The sequence below is a fragment of the Callithrix jacchus genome, chromosome 1 (genome assembly GCF_049354715.1).
Source record: "Callithrix jacchus isolate 240 chromosome 1, calJac240_pri, whole genome shotgun sequence".
In the NCBI taxonomy this organism is placed as follows: domain Eukaryota; kingdom Metazoa; phylum Chordata; class Mammalia; order Primates; family Cebidae; genus Callithrix; species Callithrix jacchus.
The window spans coordinates 184379565-184396852 of NC_133502.1; the positions used below are offsets into that span (position 1 = coordinate 184379565).

The following is a 17288-nucleotide window of genomic DNA, read 5'->3' on the forward strand; positions in this document are numbered from 1 at the left end:
CAGCTATTATAAGTTCCATGAGGTAAAGCTACACACTCTTAAAATACATGAGAAGACAGAAGTTCTCAGCAGAGAAATTAAAAACTAGAACGAAAATTTCAGAACTAAAAAGTACAACAACAACATAAAATTCACTGGATGGCTCTTTCCCATCTTGCAAGATGGCAGGTCAAGAAGCTAAGAAGCCCGATACTAAAGAGAAGAAACCCAAAGCCAAGAAGGCTGATGCTGGTGGCAAGATGACAAAGGGTAACCTCAAAGCTAAAAAGCCCAGGAAGGGGAAGGCCCATTGCAGCCGCAATCCTGTCCTTGTCAGAGGAATTGGCAAGTATTCTCGATTCCACGTATTTCAGAAAGGCCATGTAAAAGAAAAAGTACCCAGCCACTAAATCCTAGGTTGAAAAGAAAAAGGAGAAGGTTCTTGCAACTGTGACAAAACCAGTTGGTGGTGACAGGAACGGCAGTCCCTGGGTGGTTAAACTTCGCAAAATGTCTAGCTATCATCCTACTGAAGATGTGCCTCAAAAGCTGTTGAGCCACGGCAAAAAACCCTTCAGTCAGCACGTGAGAAAACTTCGAGCCAGCATTACTCCCGGGGACACTCTGATCATCCTCAATGGACTCCACGGGGGCAACAGGGCAGTTTTCCTAAAGCAGCTGGCTAATGCGTTGTTACTTGTGACTCCGCCTCTGGTCCTCAATCAAATTCCTCTACAAAGAACACACCAGAAATCGGTCATTGACACCTCAACCAAAATTGATTATCAGCAATGTAAAAATCCCGAAACATCTTACTGATGCTTACTTCAAGCAGCCGCAGCTGCGGAAGCCCAGACACCAGGAAGGTGAGATCTTCAACACAGGAAAAGAGAAATATAAGCTCACAAAGCAGAGCAAGATTGATCAGAAAGCTGTGGACTCAAATCTTACCAAAAATCAAAGCTATTCCTCAGCTCCAGGGCTACCTGCCATTTGTGTTTGCCCTGACAAATGGAATTTATCCTCACGAATTGGTGTTCTAAATGTCTTAAGAACCTAATTAAATAGCTGACTACAAAAAAAAATTCACTGGATGGGCTCAATAGAAGAATGGCGATGATAGAGGAAGTCAGTGAATCTGAAAGTAGATCAACAGAAACAATCCAATCTGAAGAACAGAGAGAAGAAACTGATGTGATACAATGACAAGTGTTCAGGAGTATAAGACACCATCAAAAGTTCCAACACTTGTATCAGTAGAGAAAAGACTGGTGCCAAAAAGTGTATGAATAAATATGACCCAAATCTGGTGGAAGACACCAATTTACAGGCTCAGGAAGCCTAGAAAACCCCAAACAGAATAAACTCAAAGAAAACCATGTGCAGACACTTCATAAGAAACTGCTAAAAACCAAATGTCACAACACAGGCCCACAGGACCCTACAACTTAAGGTACCAGCCATAGACTTTAAGTTACCATGCTTCAAACAACTGAAATTTTTGGCAGAAAAGTGGAAATTACAAAAAATCAAAAGAAGAAAAAAGAATTTGACAGATTATAGATAAAGAACAAAATAGGCTGGGTGTGGTGGCTCACACCTGAATCCCAGCACTTTGGAAAGCTAAGGTAGGCAGACCATTTGAGCCCAGGAGACCAGGCAATGTAGCAAGACCCAATTTCTATAAGTAAATTTTTCAAAAGAACAAATCAGAAATTCTAGGCTGGGCACAGTGGCTCACATCTATAATCTCAAAACTTTGAGAGGCCAGCGTAGGAGGATCTTTTGAGTTCAGGAGTTTAAGACCAGCCTAGGCAACACAGTGAGACCCTGTCTCTACAAAAAAGTTTTAAAAATTAGGTGGACAAAGTAGAACCTGCCTATTGTCCCTGCCCCTCAGGAAGTCGAGGCTAGAGGATCACTTGAGCCCAGGAGTTCTACAGTGAGCCATGATTCTGCCACTGCACTTCAGCCTGGGAGACAGAATGAGATATGGTTGAAAGAAGAAAAGGGGGAGGGGAAGAGAGAAAAGGAGTGAAGGGAAGAAAGGGAGGGGAGGGGAAAGGAGGGGGGAGGAGAGGAAGGCAGGGGAGAGCAGGGAAAGGGGAAAGAAGGAGAGGGGGAGGGGAGAAAAAAGAAAAGGAAAATTGAAGAAACAAAGATTACAGAACACAAAAACATATTAAATTTAACTTTATACAATGGACCAAAGAACAACAGATTAGATACAGATGAGAGAATTAAAGCATCTTGAATGAAGAACAATGAGACACAAGAATGGAAATTATAATAGAGAAGATAAATAATAGACACTGTGCCACTGAAATGTAACTGGAGGCCCAAGGAGAGAAAAAAACGGGCAAAAACAGTAGTTAAATACGTAATGGATGAGAATCTTGCAATACTTGTAAAATTCATGAAACCATAATCTCAAGAAACACCAGAAAATGCCAGCAAGATTCAAAAAAAAAGACATCCACAGACCAAAGAATTCACAGTAATACTGATGAAATCCAAAGACAAAGGGAAGATTTTTCAAGGAGCCAGAAGGAATTTCTGGCCAGGAGAAAATGGCACAGACTTGTCTCTCCCTGCTCCTCTCCTCTAAACACAACCATAAACCCGGGAAAGAACCCAAAAGGGAAAGGAGGACTCTGAGAGATGGAAGAGGAAGGTAAACTGGGGCTTGTGGCCCCAGGACTGGTGGACCAACACAGCAACAGGGTATTCTTATGACCACCCACCCAGCAGGAGGTGACTCAGGCCCAATGCTTCCTGACTCCCTGCCTAGCAACAGACACAACCTAGGTACATTCATTCTGTCCTGGATGGAGCAGGAGTCCCACCTACTTTGCAAGGCCAGCCCAAGCCCCACTAACAAGGTAGGGACATCAGCAAGAGATCACCCAGCCCAGAAGCACTCCTTCCCCAACGGGTGGGCCTGAGACACCAGCCACTCCCACAGACCAGACACACCCTGTACCCAGGAAATCCTGCAGTGTGACCACCATCACCAGCAAACTCTCTTTCCCCACTGTCATAAGACTCCTCTGCCCACTGAGGGAAGCCACGCAGCTGAGGGGAGTGGTGGACACCAGCACAGGGAGCCATACTCCATGCACCCAGCAGTGAAGGTGAAACGTTCCACCCCTCAGAGGCAGGGGTAGTCTGACAAACCAACCAACCAGCCTGGGAAGCTCTTGGTCCTGTGCACAGACACTCTTCTGTCCATCCAGAGGCAGCATGCTGCCCAGGCTGGGAAGCTCCTTCTGCTCTCGAGCAACATCAGCAGGAACCCATGGGAGCTCCAGGGGAGGAGGTAAGTCAAGCAACTGAAATAGCACCACAGAGGCTAGGAAGGTCAGACTATCACCAGAACCACAGTCACAGAAGTAGGACAGGCCTGAATGCTACACCTCAACAGGGTGACTACTGCTAAAATAAAACAATATCCAGAGTTTCCTAACAAAACAGCCAAAATGATCAGGAAGCCATCGGAAACGACTACTTTAATCAGAAGACAATGAATCAGCACAAACACCAATATAAATCAAATGCTGGAACTATCTGAGAAGGATTTTAAAGCAACTAGCATGAAATCACTCCCAAGTAATCACAAATTCTCCTGAAACAAAACTAGAAAATTTCAGTAAAGACAGCCAAATAAAGAACTCAAAAATATAGTTACAGACATTTTAAAACTCACTGAATGGGCTCAGCAAGAGTTGAGGTGACGGAAGACAGAATCATTGAACTTGAGGTCAGAGCAACAGAATTTACCCAATCTGAACAACAGGCAGAAAATACAAAGGAGAAAAGAAGAACAGGGCCTTTGAGACCTATGGGAGAAGAGGAACTAAAGATCCAAGGGTTCTATCACTGGAGCAGATGGAAGAGCAGAAAGAGTAACTGAAAGAGATAAAATCTTCCCAAACATGCTGAATGATACAAATGAATGAAATGTTTTAAGAAACTGAGTGAACTCCAAATAAGCTAAACCTAAAGAAATCCACACCAGGACACATCATGACTAAACTTCTTAAACTAAAGACAAAATATTTTGAAGCAGCCAGAGGGGAATGGCATGATACATACAGGGGAACACCAACTCCAATGACAGTGTCTTCTCATCTGAAGCTATGGAGGCCAGAGGAAAGTGGCACACATTTTTCAAGTGCTGAAGGAAAAGAACTGTCACTCAACCATAAATTCCATATCCAGTAAGACTATCCTTAAAAAAATGAAGAGGAAAATCAAGACATTCTCTGGTGAAAGAAAATAAAATTTGTCAAACCTTAAAGAATAGCTAAAGGAAGCTGTCCAAACAGCAAGAAAATAACAAAAGAAGGACTCTTGGAGGATCAGGAAGAAAAAATAATGGAGAGATGTAAGTAATGACTACCTCCTTATGAGTTTTTTAAATGATATATGATGACAAAAATTGTAACACCGTCAGATAATCAAGACAGTGATATTTAAAAGTGGGGAGAGTAAGGGCAGCTAAATGGAAAAAAGATTTCTACATCTCACTCAAAACAGTAAAACAAATATCAGTAAACTATTCTAAGTCACATAAGTATACTGTGATACCCAGAGCAATCACTAAGAAATTATACAAAGAGATATACCCAAAAACAATATAAATATATCTAGATAAGATCCTTTAAAATAGTCAAGTAGCCAGTTAAGTCAAGAAGAGAGAAACAGGAGCAAGAAACAGAGAAAACAGAAAACAATAAAATGTCAGACTCAACTCCTAATATACCAGTGGTAGTTGTTAACAGTATAATGTTATTAATAAATGTAAATACTTTACTCCAATCAAAACAGACTGGGATAGAGTAGATTAAGAAACATGACATCATTACATGCTCTTTACCAGAAATACACTCCAAATTCAACAACTTAAGATCAAAAACTAAAAGGAGGGAAAAAGATATCCCACCAACATACTTTTTTCTTTTTTTATTCCCACCCCCCACCCCCGCCCAGCAACACTTTTTAAAAAATAAAGCACAACTACATTAATAAAGTAAAAAAATTATGAGAGGCAAAAAGGGACATTATATAATGATAAAAGGATCAATCTACCAGAAAGACTTTAAAATGCTAAGTTTACGCACCTAACTGTAAGAGCCTCAAAGTACATGAAAAATGTTGACATAGCTAAAAAGAGACAGACAAATCTACAAGTGTAGTTGGAGACTACAACACCCCCTAGACAGAATCACCAGACATAAAATCAACCAAGACATAAATCAGAACACAACCAGCAGAATGCAACTGATAGAACACTCCACCAAATAACAGCGGAATACTCATTTTTTTCCAAATGCCCATGAAGCATTCACTAAAATAGACCATATCCTAGGCCATAAAAAAATTTTAACAAGTATAAAAGAAAAGAAATCATGTAATACATGTGTCATGCATCTTAGACGGCAAAAAGGAAAAAAAGAATAGAAACCAAACTATGTTAGCTTACCTTAATGAAATCATACGGGAAATAAGACAAAATGGGAAAATCTCTGTGAACACTTGAAAACTATAGTTTGAAATCACTGAGGAGTGCTGTGGTCTGAATGCTTTGTATCCCTCCAAAATTCAAGCTGAAACCTAATCCCCATTGTGGTAGTGTTAAGAGATGGGGCCTTTTGGAGGTGATTAGGTCATGAGAGCTCCACCCTCATGAACGAGACTAAGGAGGCTGGGGGAGCCCCCCCGCTTCTGCTATATGAGGACACCCAGAATGTGCAATCTATGAGGAACAGGCCCTCACCAGACACTAAATCTGTCAGCACCTTAATCTTGGAATTCTTAGCCTCCAGAACTGTGAACAATAAATTTGTCATTTATAAATTACTCAAAGGTACAGCAGTCCCTTCTTATCCCCGAGGGATAAGCTGCAAGACCCTCAGTGGATTCCTGAAATAAAATATATTTATATAGGGCTGAGTACTATACTTTTCAAAACACAAAATTTTTTTTGAGGCAAGGTCTCACTCTGTTGCCCAGGCTGGAGTAGAGTAGAGTGGTACAATTATAGCTCACTGTAACCTCAAATTCTCAAACGATCCTCCTACCTCAGCCTCCTGAGTAGCTGAGACTACAGGCACACAGCCACCACGCCCAGCCAATTCTTAATGTAGAGACTAGGTCTTGCTGTGTTGCCCAGATGGTCTCAAATTCCTAAACTCATGCAATCCTCCCACCTCAGCCTCCCCAAGTGCCTGGATTACAAGTGTGAGCCACCACGTCTGGCCCTCAAAACACACTTCTTATGAGGATGTGAGATGAGAAAATGCCTACATGATGAGATGAAGCAGGTGGAGGACACAGGTGTAGTGGTGACCTAGCCTTAGGCTACTCCCAACCTTCTGACAACCAGTTAGACAGAGGACTATCTGCTTGGGAAGATCCTATATCATCAAGCCATGACACTGTCCATGGTGGGATGTCTGGAACAGAAGATACCAATGACTTATGAGCACAGCATATACAGTGTGGACACGCTGGACAAAGGGATGAGTCATGGTACCAGGCAAGATGGCATGAGACTTCATCATGCTACTCAGAACAGCATGAGATTTAAAACGCATGAATTATTTCCAGAATTTTCCATGTAACATATTCAGGCCACAGTTGACAAAAGGTTATTGGTATGAGGAGAATACTAAATTTTATTATAGCAGCCCAAATGGACTAAGACATTGAGTCAAAGTAGTTATCAAAGGGAATTGTTTAAAAAATACCTAGAACCGAATGAAAATGAAAATACCACATATATGTGAGATGCAGCTATGGCACTACTAAGTGGGAAATTTATAGCACTAGAGGCTTATAGAAAAGAGGAAAGGTCTTAAACCAATAAGAGTTCCCAGCTCAAGAAACTAGAAAAAGAAGAGCAAAATAAACCCAAAGGAAGCAGAAGGGAGCAAGGCAGGCATGGCTAGAAAAGGGCAACAGAGGAGGTCCTTGTGGGATGGAATGATCTGTACCCGGATTAGATAAATGTCAATATTGTACTGTAATATTATGCTATAGTTTTAGAAGAAGTAGCCATCAGGGAAACTGAGTAAAGGGAACCAAGGATCTCTGTATAGCATTTCTTTAAAATGCATGCTAATATACAATTGTCTCCAACTGGCCAGGCATGGTGGCTCCTGCCTGTCATCCTAACACCTTGGGAGGCTGAGGTGGAAGAATCACTTCAGTCCAGGAGTTCAAAAATAGCCTGGGCCACAGGCTAGTGGATCCCATTTCTACAAAATTAAAAATTGTTTAAACAAAAAAGATATATACACCAATTATCTCAAAACCAAATTTTTTTTAATTAGCCTAGGATTTTAAGATACCTCATAGAAAAAGATACTCAAATGGCCAATAAGCATATAAAAATGCTTATCATTAGTCATCAGAGAAATGAATACTAAAACCATGGTGAGATATAACCCACCCACTTAAATAACTAAAATCAAGAAGACTGACATCATCGAGTGTTGGCAAGGACCTAAAGCAACTGGAACTCACGTACACTGCTGGCCAAAATAAATAAGTCCCTTTGGAAAACAACTGGGCACTTTCTTAGAAAGTTACACATATGTATCTTATTATTACCCAGTAATCCCAAGCACAGCTGTTTAAGATAAATGAAAACATCTGTCCACATAATATTCACAGAAGCTTTATTCCTAATAGCCAAAAGCTGGAAATGCCCCCAAATAATCACTAACAGATGAACGGAGATATAAAACGTGAGCTAGCCATACCATGGAATATTACTACTAAGCAAAAAAGATCTACAGAACATGAATAAATTTCAAAAATACTATGCTAAGTCAAAGAAGTCAGATTAGACGCACACAGGAAACTCATCTGCAGTAACAGAGCAGGGCAGTGAAGCACTGGGTGGGTCCCACTGGGGAGGGGCATGAGGGAAACTCGGGAGGTAATGAGAATGCTCTTTATCTTGTTTTTTTAATTGCACTTTAGGTTTTGGGCTACATGTGAAGAACATGCAAGACTGCTGCATACATACACACATGGCAGGGTGATTTGCTGCCTTCCTCCCCATCACCTATATCTGGCATTTCTCCCCATGCTCTCTCCCCCCAACTCCCCACCCTCCACTGTCCCTCCCCTATTCCCCCCACCCCACAGACCCTGGTGTGTGTTGCTCCCCTCCCTGTGTCCGTATGTTCTCAGTGTTCAACACCCACCTATGAGTGAGAAAATGCAGTTTTTGATATTCTGTTCTTGTGTCAGTTTGCTGACCATGATGGTTTCCAGGTTCATCCATGTCCTTACAAAGGACACGAACTCATCGTTTTTTATGGCTGCATAGTATTCCATGGTTTTTATGAGCCACATTTTCCCTGTCCAGTCTAGAGTGAACTGGCAACCAAGAGAATGGGAAAAAATTTTTGCAATCTACCCATCTGATAAAGGATTAACATCCAGAATCTACAAAGAACTAAAACAGATATACAAGAAAAAAAAAAAAACAAGTCCATTCAAAAGTGGGCAAAGGATATCAGCAGACATTTTACAAAAGAAGACATACATGAGGCCAACGAACATACGAAAAATGCTCATCACTGGCCATTAGAAAAATGCAAATCAAAACTACACTGAGATACCATCTCACACCAGTTAGAATGGCGATCATTAAAAAATCTGGAGACAACAGATGCTGGAGAGGATGTGGTGAAACAGAAACACTTTTACGCTGTTGGTGGGAGTGTAAATTAGTGCTCTTTGTCTTAATTGTGGTTGTGGTCACAATGGTTTAGATTCTTCAAACAAAACTCTTAAAAATCTGTGTGCTTTACCACATACAAATCACACCTTGATAAAAATGGTTCTCTCAAAGGTGGCTCACATCTGTAACCCAGCACTTTGGGAGGCCAAGGCAGGAGGATATCTTGAGCCCAGGAATTCAAGACCAGCCCTGGAAGAACTTGTCTCTATTTAAAAAAAAAAAAAAAAAAAGAGTCTAAAACAAAAGTCTTTGCTTCATACCTTACAATGGGCATTAACCATTGTACCCTAGTAGGGACTTCTCTGAAAAGCTCAGATTTCATACCTCTCTCCCCTCCTCAGAAACCTTCAGTGGTTCCTCAATTCCCACAAAGCAAATCCCCAGTCAGTCAGTCACCTAAAGCATTCTAAGCTCTGGCCTCGGCACTTTTTCCAGTCTAATTTCACCTTCCAACTCTGCGGCCACTACCACCATGAGGCCACCAGCCTTTCCCACAACGTGTGAACATCACACACTCCCCTCCACTTCCCCCTATTGTCCTTGCTTCTCTTAATTCATTCCCTTACCTCCATCTGGTTCTCAGGCAGTTTTCACTCTAATGGAACAACCCAGGTTCCCTCAGGGGAGTATCCCTTACTGTACCCCTCCCCTGTTCTGCCAGTAGCATCTGCCCTTTACAGTGCCAGGCTCCTCAGCCTGTCATTATGGGTCTCTGTATATGCAGACACTTCCATCGCTACAGGAGGCCTGAAGAGGATACTAAGGGCACCATAGTTCACAATGTAATGCCCAACTGAACTCATGTGAGTTTAATTTTGAGACAGGATCTTGCTCTGTCACCCAGGCTGAAGGGCAGTGTCACAATTATGGCTCACTGTAGCCTCAATCTCCTGGACTCAAGTGATCCTCCCACCTCAGCCTCCCAAGCAACTGGGACCACAGGCATGCACCACCATGCCCAGTTAATTTTTACATTCTTTGTAGAGACAGTCTCACTCTGTTGCCCAGGCTGGTCTCAATCTCCTGGGCTCAAACAATCCTCCCACCTCAGACTCCCGAAGTGCTGAGATTTCAGGTGTGAGCCACCACACTCAGCCCCCAAGAGAGAGGGTCTCACTTTGTTGCCCAGACTGAATTGCTGTGGTGTAATCTCACTCCCGGGTTTAAGCGATTCTTCTACCTCAGCCTCCTGAGTAGCTGGAATTACAAGCACACACCACCATGCCCAGCTAATTTTTGTATTTTTAGTAGAGACAGGGTTTCTCTATATGTTGGCCAAGCTGGTCTCAATCTCCTGACCTCAGGTGATCCACCCCACTCAGCCTCCCAAAGTGCAGGGATTACAGGTGTGAGCCATCGTGCTCAGCATTAAAGATCTTTTCTTTTTTTTTTTTTTTTTGAGATGGAGTTTCACTCTTGTTACCCAGGCTGGAGTGCAATGGCGCGTTCTCGGCTCACCGCAACCTCCGCCTCCTGGGTTCAAACGATTCTCCTGTCTCAGCCTCCCAAATAGCTGGGATTACAGGCATGTGCCACCATGCCCGGCTAATTTTTTTTGTATTTAGTAGAGACGGGGTTTCGCTATGTTGGCCAGGATGGTCTTGATCTCCTGACCTCATGATCCACCCGCTTTGGCCTCCCAAAGTGCTGGGATTACAGGCGTGAGCCACCGCACCCGGCTCATTAAAGATCTTTTCTACAGTGATAACAAAGTTATGAAAGTAGAAAAATGTTACGATATAATGACTGTAAATATTTCTGTCAAGGACACCACTGTTCCCATATCTGGGCTCCCCATGACAGTCCAGCTAATCATAACTCACCCTTGGCCACTTCCCACACCCACTGTCAGCCAGTCCAGCTCCATGGATTCAGCTTTTACATCTGTTGGCTCCATCTACCCTTCCTATCTCCAGACAGACAGGCAAGTCCATGGGGCATAGTAAATTGACTCACTCACTCACTCTGGGAGGTCAAGGTGGGAGCATTGCTTGAGCCCAGGAGTTTGAGACCAGCCTGGGCAACACAGGGAAACTCCACCCCTACAAAAACTAACAATTAAATAACCGGACCTGGAGATGCAGGCCTATGGTCCTAGCTGTGGTCCTAGCTACTTTGGAGGCTGAGGTGGAATAATCACTTGAGGTTAAAGCTACAGGTAAGCTGTGATCATGTCACTGCACTTCAGCCTGGGCAACAGAGCAAGACCATGTCTCAAAAACATGAAAAGATGAACAGGCAAGTCTTCGGCATTTCAAGCTTAATGACATCAGCTCTCAGACAGTACACCTGTCTATGGCCTCTACCCACTCTGACCTGCTAAAAACATCTGCCCAGGCTTGCTCTCCCCCTACTTAAAAACCCTCCCAGGAACACATCATCAAAGAAATCCCCAGCCAACCTGAGCACTGTAAACAATCCGGCCCAGACTATTTTCCAAACTAATCACTTACTATTTCAGTCCACTAATCCTCTGCCTCAACAAGGTTAATCTACTCAGTATACCCAAAGACACCTCTCCTCTGCACAGGGCTGCAGCCAGCCGCCCTCCCTCTGCTCTTGGGGGCTAACCATTCAACAAGTATTTGAGCACTCTGTACTGTGGACACAGCAGTAAGTGGGACAACCATAATCCCTGGCCTCACAGAGACACACACATAACTAGGCAGCAGGTGGTTCTCAGGACACCTCTGCAGAGGATAGGTCATGCTAGCTGGACCAACCAGCAACTCCCACAATATCCAGTACCACCTAGCAGGTGCTCAGACGCATTTGAAGACACTCTGTAACCCCCAACTAAAAAACACCCAAATCCCTTGTCAAGAACAACCAAAGACGATATGAATATACAATCTAAACTCATAAACCAATAATCTGAACAAGTCATCACTTTCAGAAATGTGGCAATGTGCTTACAAGTGTGCTGCCATCAAGAGCAGGCTCTTTACACCAAGACTCCAGCCACTGCTGCCCTCCTCAGGGAGGAAGAGACACCATGGTTTCATAGCCAGTCTGGAGCTGGAAAGGGGCTCTGAGCACAGATTTCATTTTAACCAAAAGTCACTACAATTAAACAATATGGTGATCCTCTCGACTTAATTATAAAAGGGTTTTGCTCATATGATCAAGTAAGCAAACTGCAACTCTTCCTGTTCTGTATATAATGAAACAGCTGGTCCCTGAGATGGGGACTAAAACCCAGGCTTCACAGGCCACAGCATCCTCACACTGACTTCTTATTCCGTAACATGGTTTCCAAAGCAATAGTTTAAATTACTCTAGCAAGAGTGAAAGAACAAGGAGGAGGGACCTGACCATTCCTCCCAACAGTGTGCCTCTGGGTAGGCCATGTGTCCATGTGCTGTCAGTAAAGCCACGGGATGAACTCCTGAACCCTGAGCTCCCATCCAGTGCCCTAGAGTTCAGGGCAGCTCAGCTCTGCACAAAGAGAAAACTTGGCGTCCAATGAGCTACATGGCAACATCCTTGCAAATAGCTGAGTGTATGCTAGTACTTTCCCTGGGTTGTTTTTTAACAATGTCCATGAGAGCTAATAAAAGCTTGCTCTCCACGCTGTCCCCTGAAACCAAGGCCTAGATACCTCCGAGTTTCCTAAGGGCACATATAAAATGCACAGTGGACAAGATCAAAGCCAGGACTGCACTTCTGTAGACCAGCATGCTACATTGTAAAATAAATGGAACTTAAGCCACCCCTCTAATCTTTTCTTACCAATTTATTACAAATTTCACTCAAACGTCACCACAAAACATAGTGACTAAGCAGGTTCTGTGCCTTCTTATACACATTTTTAAGTGAACAATTTTCAACATGTCCAATATATTATTCCTAAAATAATAATGAAAACACTGTCAATGAAACAAGAGAGTTACCAAAAGAAAGGCAGGGGGATCTAAAAATAAAAGCCCAAGACAGCCCACAATTCTTGGCTGTGGCCCCAGAGAAGAATGAAACTGGAGGAAGTGTTTCTGCACAGCCATATGCCACAAGGCCTCGCCAAGGGCAAGCTCTCCTGAGCCTACCCACTTACTACAATGGCAGCCTATTGGCTCCAGAGACACCAAGAATCTCCAAAGGCAAATGCAAAGCAAGACAGCAGGCAGCCCTGGGAGTTTCAGCATGCTTTCAATCTTTATACAAATGGAAGATGGGCTTGATTTAGCATCTAATGAGCAATCCTACAACAAGTTAAATATTTAAGCCACTTTCACCATCATACCCCCAAAAGTGATTTCCGATTAAAGCATCCATATTGAAAGAACCATGTCTGATTAACTGAAAACTAAGCTGGAGAAGTACTTGGAGACATTCAAAAGAAACAAATGCTCCTAGATTAGAAGAACTGTGGTGGGGGGACACCCACACTATCCTACCAAAACCCCTCCCCCACTCAGTCTCTTACAAGACACAACCACACTAGGTAGCAGTGAATCTCACACCCAGGCTGTGCCTCCTTACAACATAAACCACTTTAGCAGAGGTGAAGCAAGTCTTTTGGTCATCTAAATTGGGATCTCTCAAATCTGTAAATCTAAGATTCTCCATTTTTACGGTTTTACACAGGAAGGCCAAGCATGGTGCCTCACACCTGTAATCCAAGCACTTTGGTAGGCCAAGGCGAGCAGACCACCTGAGCCCAGGAGTTCGAAACTAGCCTGAGCAAACAGTAAGACCCCATTTTTACAAAAATAAAAATTTTTTAAAGAAAAATCCCATCTATACAAAAAAATACAAAAATTAGCCAGGAATGGTGGTATGCCTGTAGTCCCAACTACTCAGGATGGTGAGGCAGGAAGATCACTTAAGCCTGGGAAGCAGAGGTTGTAGTGAGCTGAGGTTACACCACTGCACTCCAGCCTGGCCAACAGAGCGAAGCTCTGCCCCCCACAAAAAAAGAAAATTACAGCTGGGTGCAGTAGCTCACACCTATAATCCCAGCACTCTGAGACACTGAGGTGGGCGGATCACAAGGTCAATGGTTCGAGACCAGCCTAACCAACATGCTGAAACCCCATCTCTACTAAAAATACAAAAATGAGCAGGGCATGGTGGAGCATGCCTGTAATCCCAGCTACTTGGGAGGCTGAGACAGGAGAATCACTTGAACCTAGAAAAGGAAGGCTGTGGTGAGCTGAGACTGAGCCACTGCACTCCAGCCTGAGCGACACAGCGAGTCTCCATCTCTTAAAAAAAAAAAAAAGAAAGAAAAGTAAAAAGAAAAATTACACAGGAAGCTGAAGCAGGAGGATCACTGGAGCCCAGGAGTTGGAGATCAGCCTGAGAAACATAGGCAGACCCCATCTCAACCTCCTGGACTCAAGTGACCTTCCCACCTTTGCCTCCAAGTCACTGGAATTACAAGCATAAACCACCGGCTGGGTGCAGTGGCTCACGCCTGTAATCCCAACACTTTGGGAGGCCGAGGCGGATGGATCGCCTGAGGTAAGGAGTTCAAGAGCAGCCTGGCCAACACGGTGAAACCCTGTCTCTACTGAAAATACAAAAATTAGCCTGGCGTGGTGGCACGCACCTGTAATCCCAGCTACTCAGGAGGCTGAGACAGGAGAATCACTGGAACCCAGGAGACAGAGGCTGCAGTGAGCCAAGATAGTGCCACTGCACTCCAGCCTGGGCAACAGAGCAAGGCTCCATCTCAAAAAATAAAACAAGTATAAACCACCACACATGCTTAAAACTTCTTTTTTGTAATTACATATGCTCCCTTGTGAAGCAAGGTATAGAACGTAAATGCCCTCTGTCTGGCAAAAATAAGTAGAAACCAGACCGCCTCAAATCGAGGTCTGATGTACGAAGGCACTGTCGCCCACCAGTAAGGAGCACTCCGGTCTCAGACCCTAAGATGGTATCCAGTCTTCTCCAGCTCCTGCTCCTGTTTTTCTTTAAATGGCCCAGCTTTTTAATAATTCCAAAACCTGAAAGCCCATTTTAGTATCAGATTCTGAATTCATCTGATGAGTCAACAAGTATTAAAAAGTGATCTGGTACTGGAGCTGAAACCAGACGAAGCCAATACTACCACAGAGGGACACATATTTATTTCTGGATAGCTGACAAATCCCATGCCGAATGCCAAAGCTAAATGCAAGGAAATAAAAATGCAGGCACCTTGCTAAAGAAATTGGAAAGCAAACCATGAAAGTTCTTTTTATAGCAATTAGTTTAACAACCCAATACCTGAGCCCTCAGCCCTCTCCACATAGAAAATCTTAAAAACACACGCAGGAGTAAAACCTTGTGCATGGACCCCAGGAGCCATGGCCAAGAAGGCACTGGGCTCCCCAACAACTACGGGAGCCCAGCCAGCACCCACGAGCAGCTGCGGTGGACAGGCCTCGGTGAGACGCTCCCCAGCAGTGGAAAAGAATGCAGAGAAGTGAAGATGAAGTCGGGAAGAACGTAAGAACCTAACGTGGAATAACAGAATTACAAAAGCCAGTCTCAGAAAGAAACATCACTGTTAAAGGTGTAAATAAAGTAGAGTTAGCGGTGTGAGCACATACGGCAAAATACAAATAAAAGCAAAACAGTGACCAACACGAGGTGTGAGGCAGGTGAGCCCAGGCAGGCAGCAACGACCATGAGATCGGGCGATTCTTGACACCTGACTCAAATTTTATATATACATCTTACCAATTCCGTTCTCAAAAAATCATGTGAAGTCACGGATGTGGCAGTGTTTCTCCATCATCACAACACACAAAGTAAGGTTCCATTGAGCCAGCAAACAAGCACTGTAAAACTGAAAACTGTTAAAGGAAAAACTCTTTCCCAGTGACTACCTACACAGTACAAACACCAGCTCAAAATAAGGCTATGCATTTAATCCCTAAAACTGACAAAACGTGTTTGTCCTTATGACTAACTGGAGTCTAGCTGAGGCACAGGCCACTGTCAAAAAGGGCAACGCCTGCTCAGCGTTTTCCAAACTGGTCACCTGAACTCTTCTCTGGAAGGGTTCTGTCTCCTTTAGTCTTACTCTAAAAACGGTAATTTTTCACCAGAATAAAGGCAATTTTTTTTAGAATGCTTCAAATGAAAAGAGGATTACACAAGGGTTACCTTAATTTTGTACCTGAAACAAAGCACCTGAAATTAGCAGAGGAGTCAGCCACTTAAGAGCAACACTACGTCTGTCCTGTTCCCAGGGCACCAAACAGGAGCGTCTTAATCCACTAAGCACATTAGGGCCTAACAAATTGGACTCAGTAACAAGGTTACCTAGTTCTTCCAAACAGGAATTAACCGAAGGGGATCATTATGATTAAGCACTATCCGCGGAATAATACCCAATTTCGAGTTGGGGAATTCAACAGCTGATGACTTTAAGTATCAAAACTCATAACAAGCAAAAGGCTTGGAATCACAGGTCCAGCACTGGACGGTGCCGGCGCGCTGGGAAGCGGCGCCTCAGACGGCGGCCCGGGGTCCCCGCGGTCCCTCCCTGCGCCCAGGACCGGGCAGCTCCTCTCCACCGCCAACAGGAGGCTCGGGGCACTCCCGAACAGGAGCGGAAACCACGACCCATGCCGCCCTCCGCCGCGGGGACGCCCACTCGCCAGGTGACCGCGTCCCCACGCTCCCCGTTGCCCGGGCGCCGCCGGGACCTCGGAGGCGGCCCAGCCCCTACCGTGCGCGGACGCGGCACAAAGGCGCGGCGCGCGGACCCCGACCCCGACCGCGTCCCCGGCCCCAGCCCCGGCCCCCGCCCCCGCCCCCGCCCCGCGTCCTCCGCCCGGCCCACCTCGGCCGTAGGCCTTGGCGCAGATCCACTGCAGGTTGGCGGCGATCTTGGCGCGCGCCGCGTCGTAGCGGTCCAGGGGCACGAGGTCGGCGGCGCCGTCCGGCGGGGCCTCCATCTTCCTCCAGCCCTCGGCAGCGGCGCGGCCGCCCGCGTCCACCATCTGCAGACAAAGGGCTGAGGCGGCGGCCCGGCCGCAACAAAGGCGGCGCCGCCGCCCCTCGCTGCGCCGGGCCCGGTGCGCCCCGAGCCCCCACCCAGCCCCGCAGCCGGCCCGCTGGGAGGGGCGCCCGAGCGCTGCCCCCGCCTCACCTCACAGCCGCCGCCGTCGCCGCCCCCGCGATGGCTGCATGCTGCGGGCGCCGAGCCCGGGCGGAGGAGGCGCGGAGCCCGCGGCCCAGCGAGGCGGCCAAAGGAGGGCGCGGGCAGAGGACCCGGACGAGGACGGGGGCGGGGGCGGGGGCGGGGGCGGGGGCGGGCGCGGGCCGGGGGCGGCGGCGGCGCGTGCGCAGCCCCGGGTGAGCGGTGGCGACGACAGCGGCAGCTGAGGCGGCGGCCAAGAAGCGGGAGCGCGCTTACCGCCGGGGCCTCGCACAGGCGCAATAGGCACCGCCCGCCACCCCGCCCTCGGCCCCGCCCCAAGCTCCGCTCCCAGCTCGCGCCAGACCCGCCCCTTTCCGCAAGCGCAGTAGGTAGCAACAGCCGGCCTGTGCCCGTCCCGCCCCTTTCCGCAGGCGCAGTGAGTGTCGCCCAGCCCCGCCCCGCCCC

The 17288-nt window shown here is 45.8% G+C and overlaps 1 protein-coding gene across 13 annotated transcripts in view; it reads right to left on the minus strand.

The window, feature by feature from the left end:
* The window catches only part of CAMSAP1 (calmodulin regulated spectrin associated protein 1), a 99419-nt gene that overhangs the window by 81686 nt on the left and 445 nt on the right, over window positions 1–17288 (minus strand). For 4 of the 13 annotated variants that reach the window (XM_035262603.3, XM_035262594.3, XM_035262575.3 and 1 more), the window contains exons 1-2: window positions 16833–17100; window positions 16524–16683 (exon numbers count right to left, since the gene is read on the minus strand). In XM_035262603.3, coding sequence (XP_035118494.3) covers window positions 16524–16683 — 160 coding nt within the window. In that variant the 5' untranslated portion in view covers window positions 16833–17100. Of the gene's footprint in view, window positions 1–16523; window positions 16813–16832; window positions 17101–17288 lie in introns of those variants that run through there. The other 9 variants (XM_078331368.1, XM_035262609.3, XM_035262617.3 and 6 more) reach the window with 4 other exon arrangements.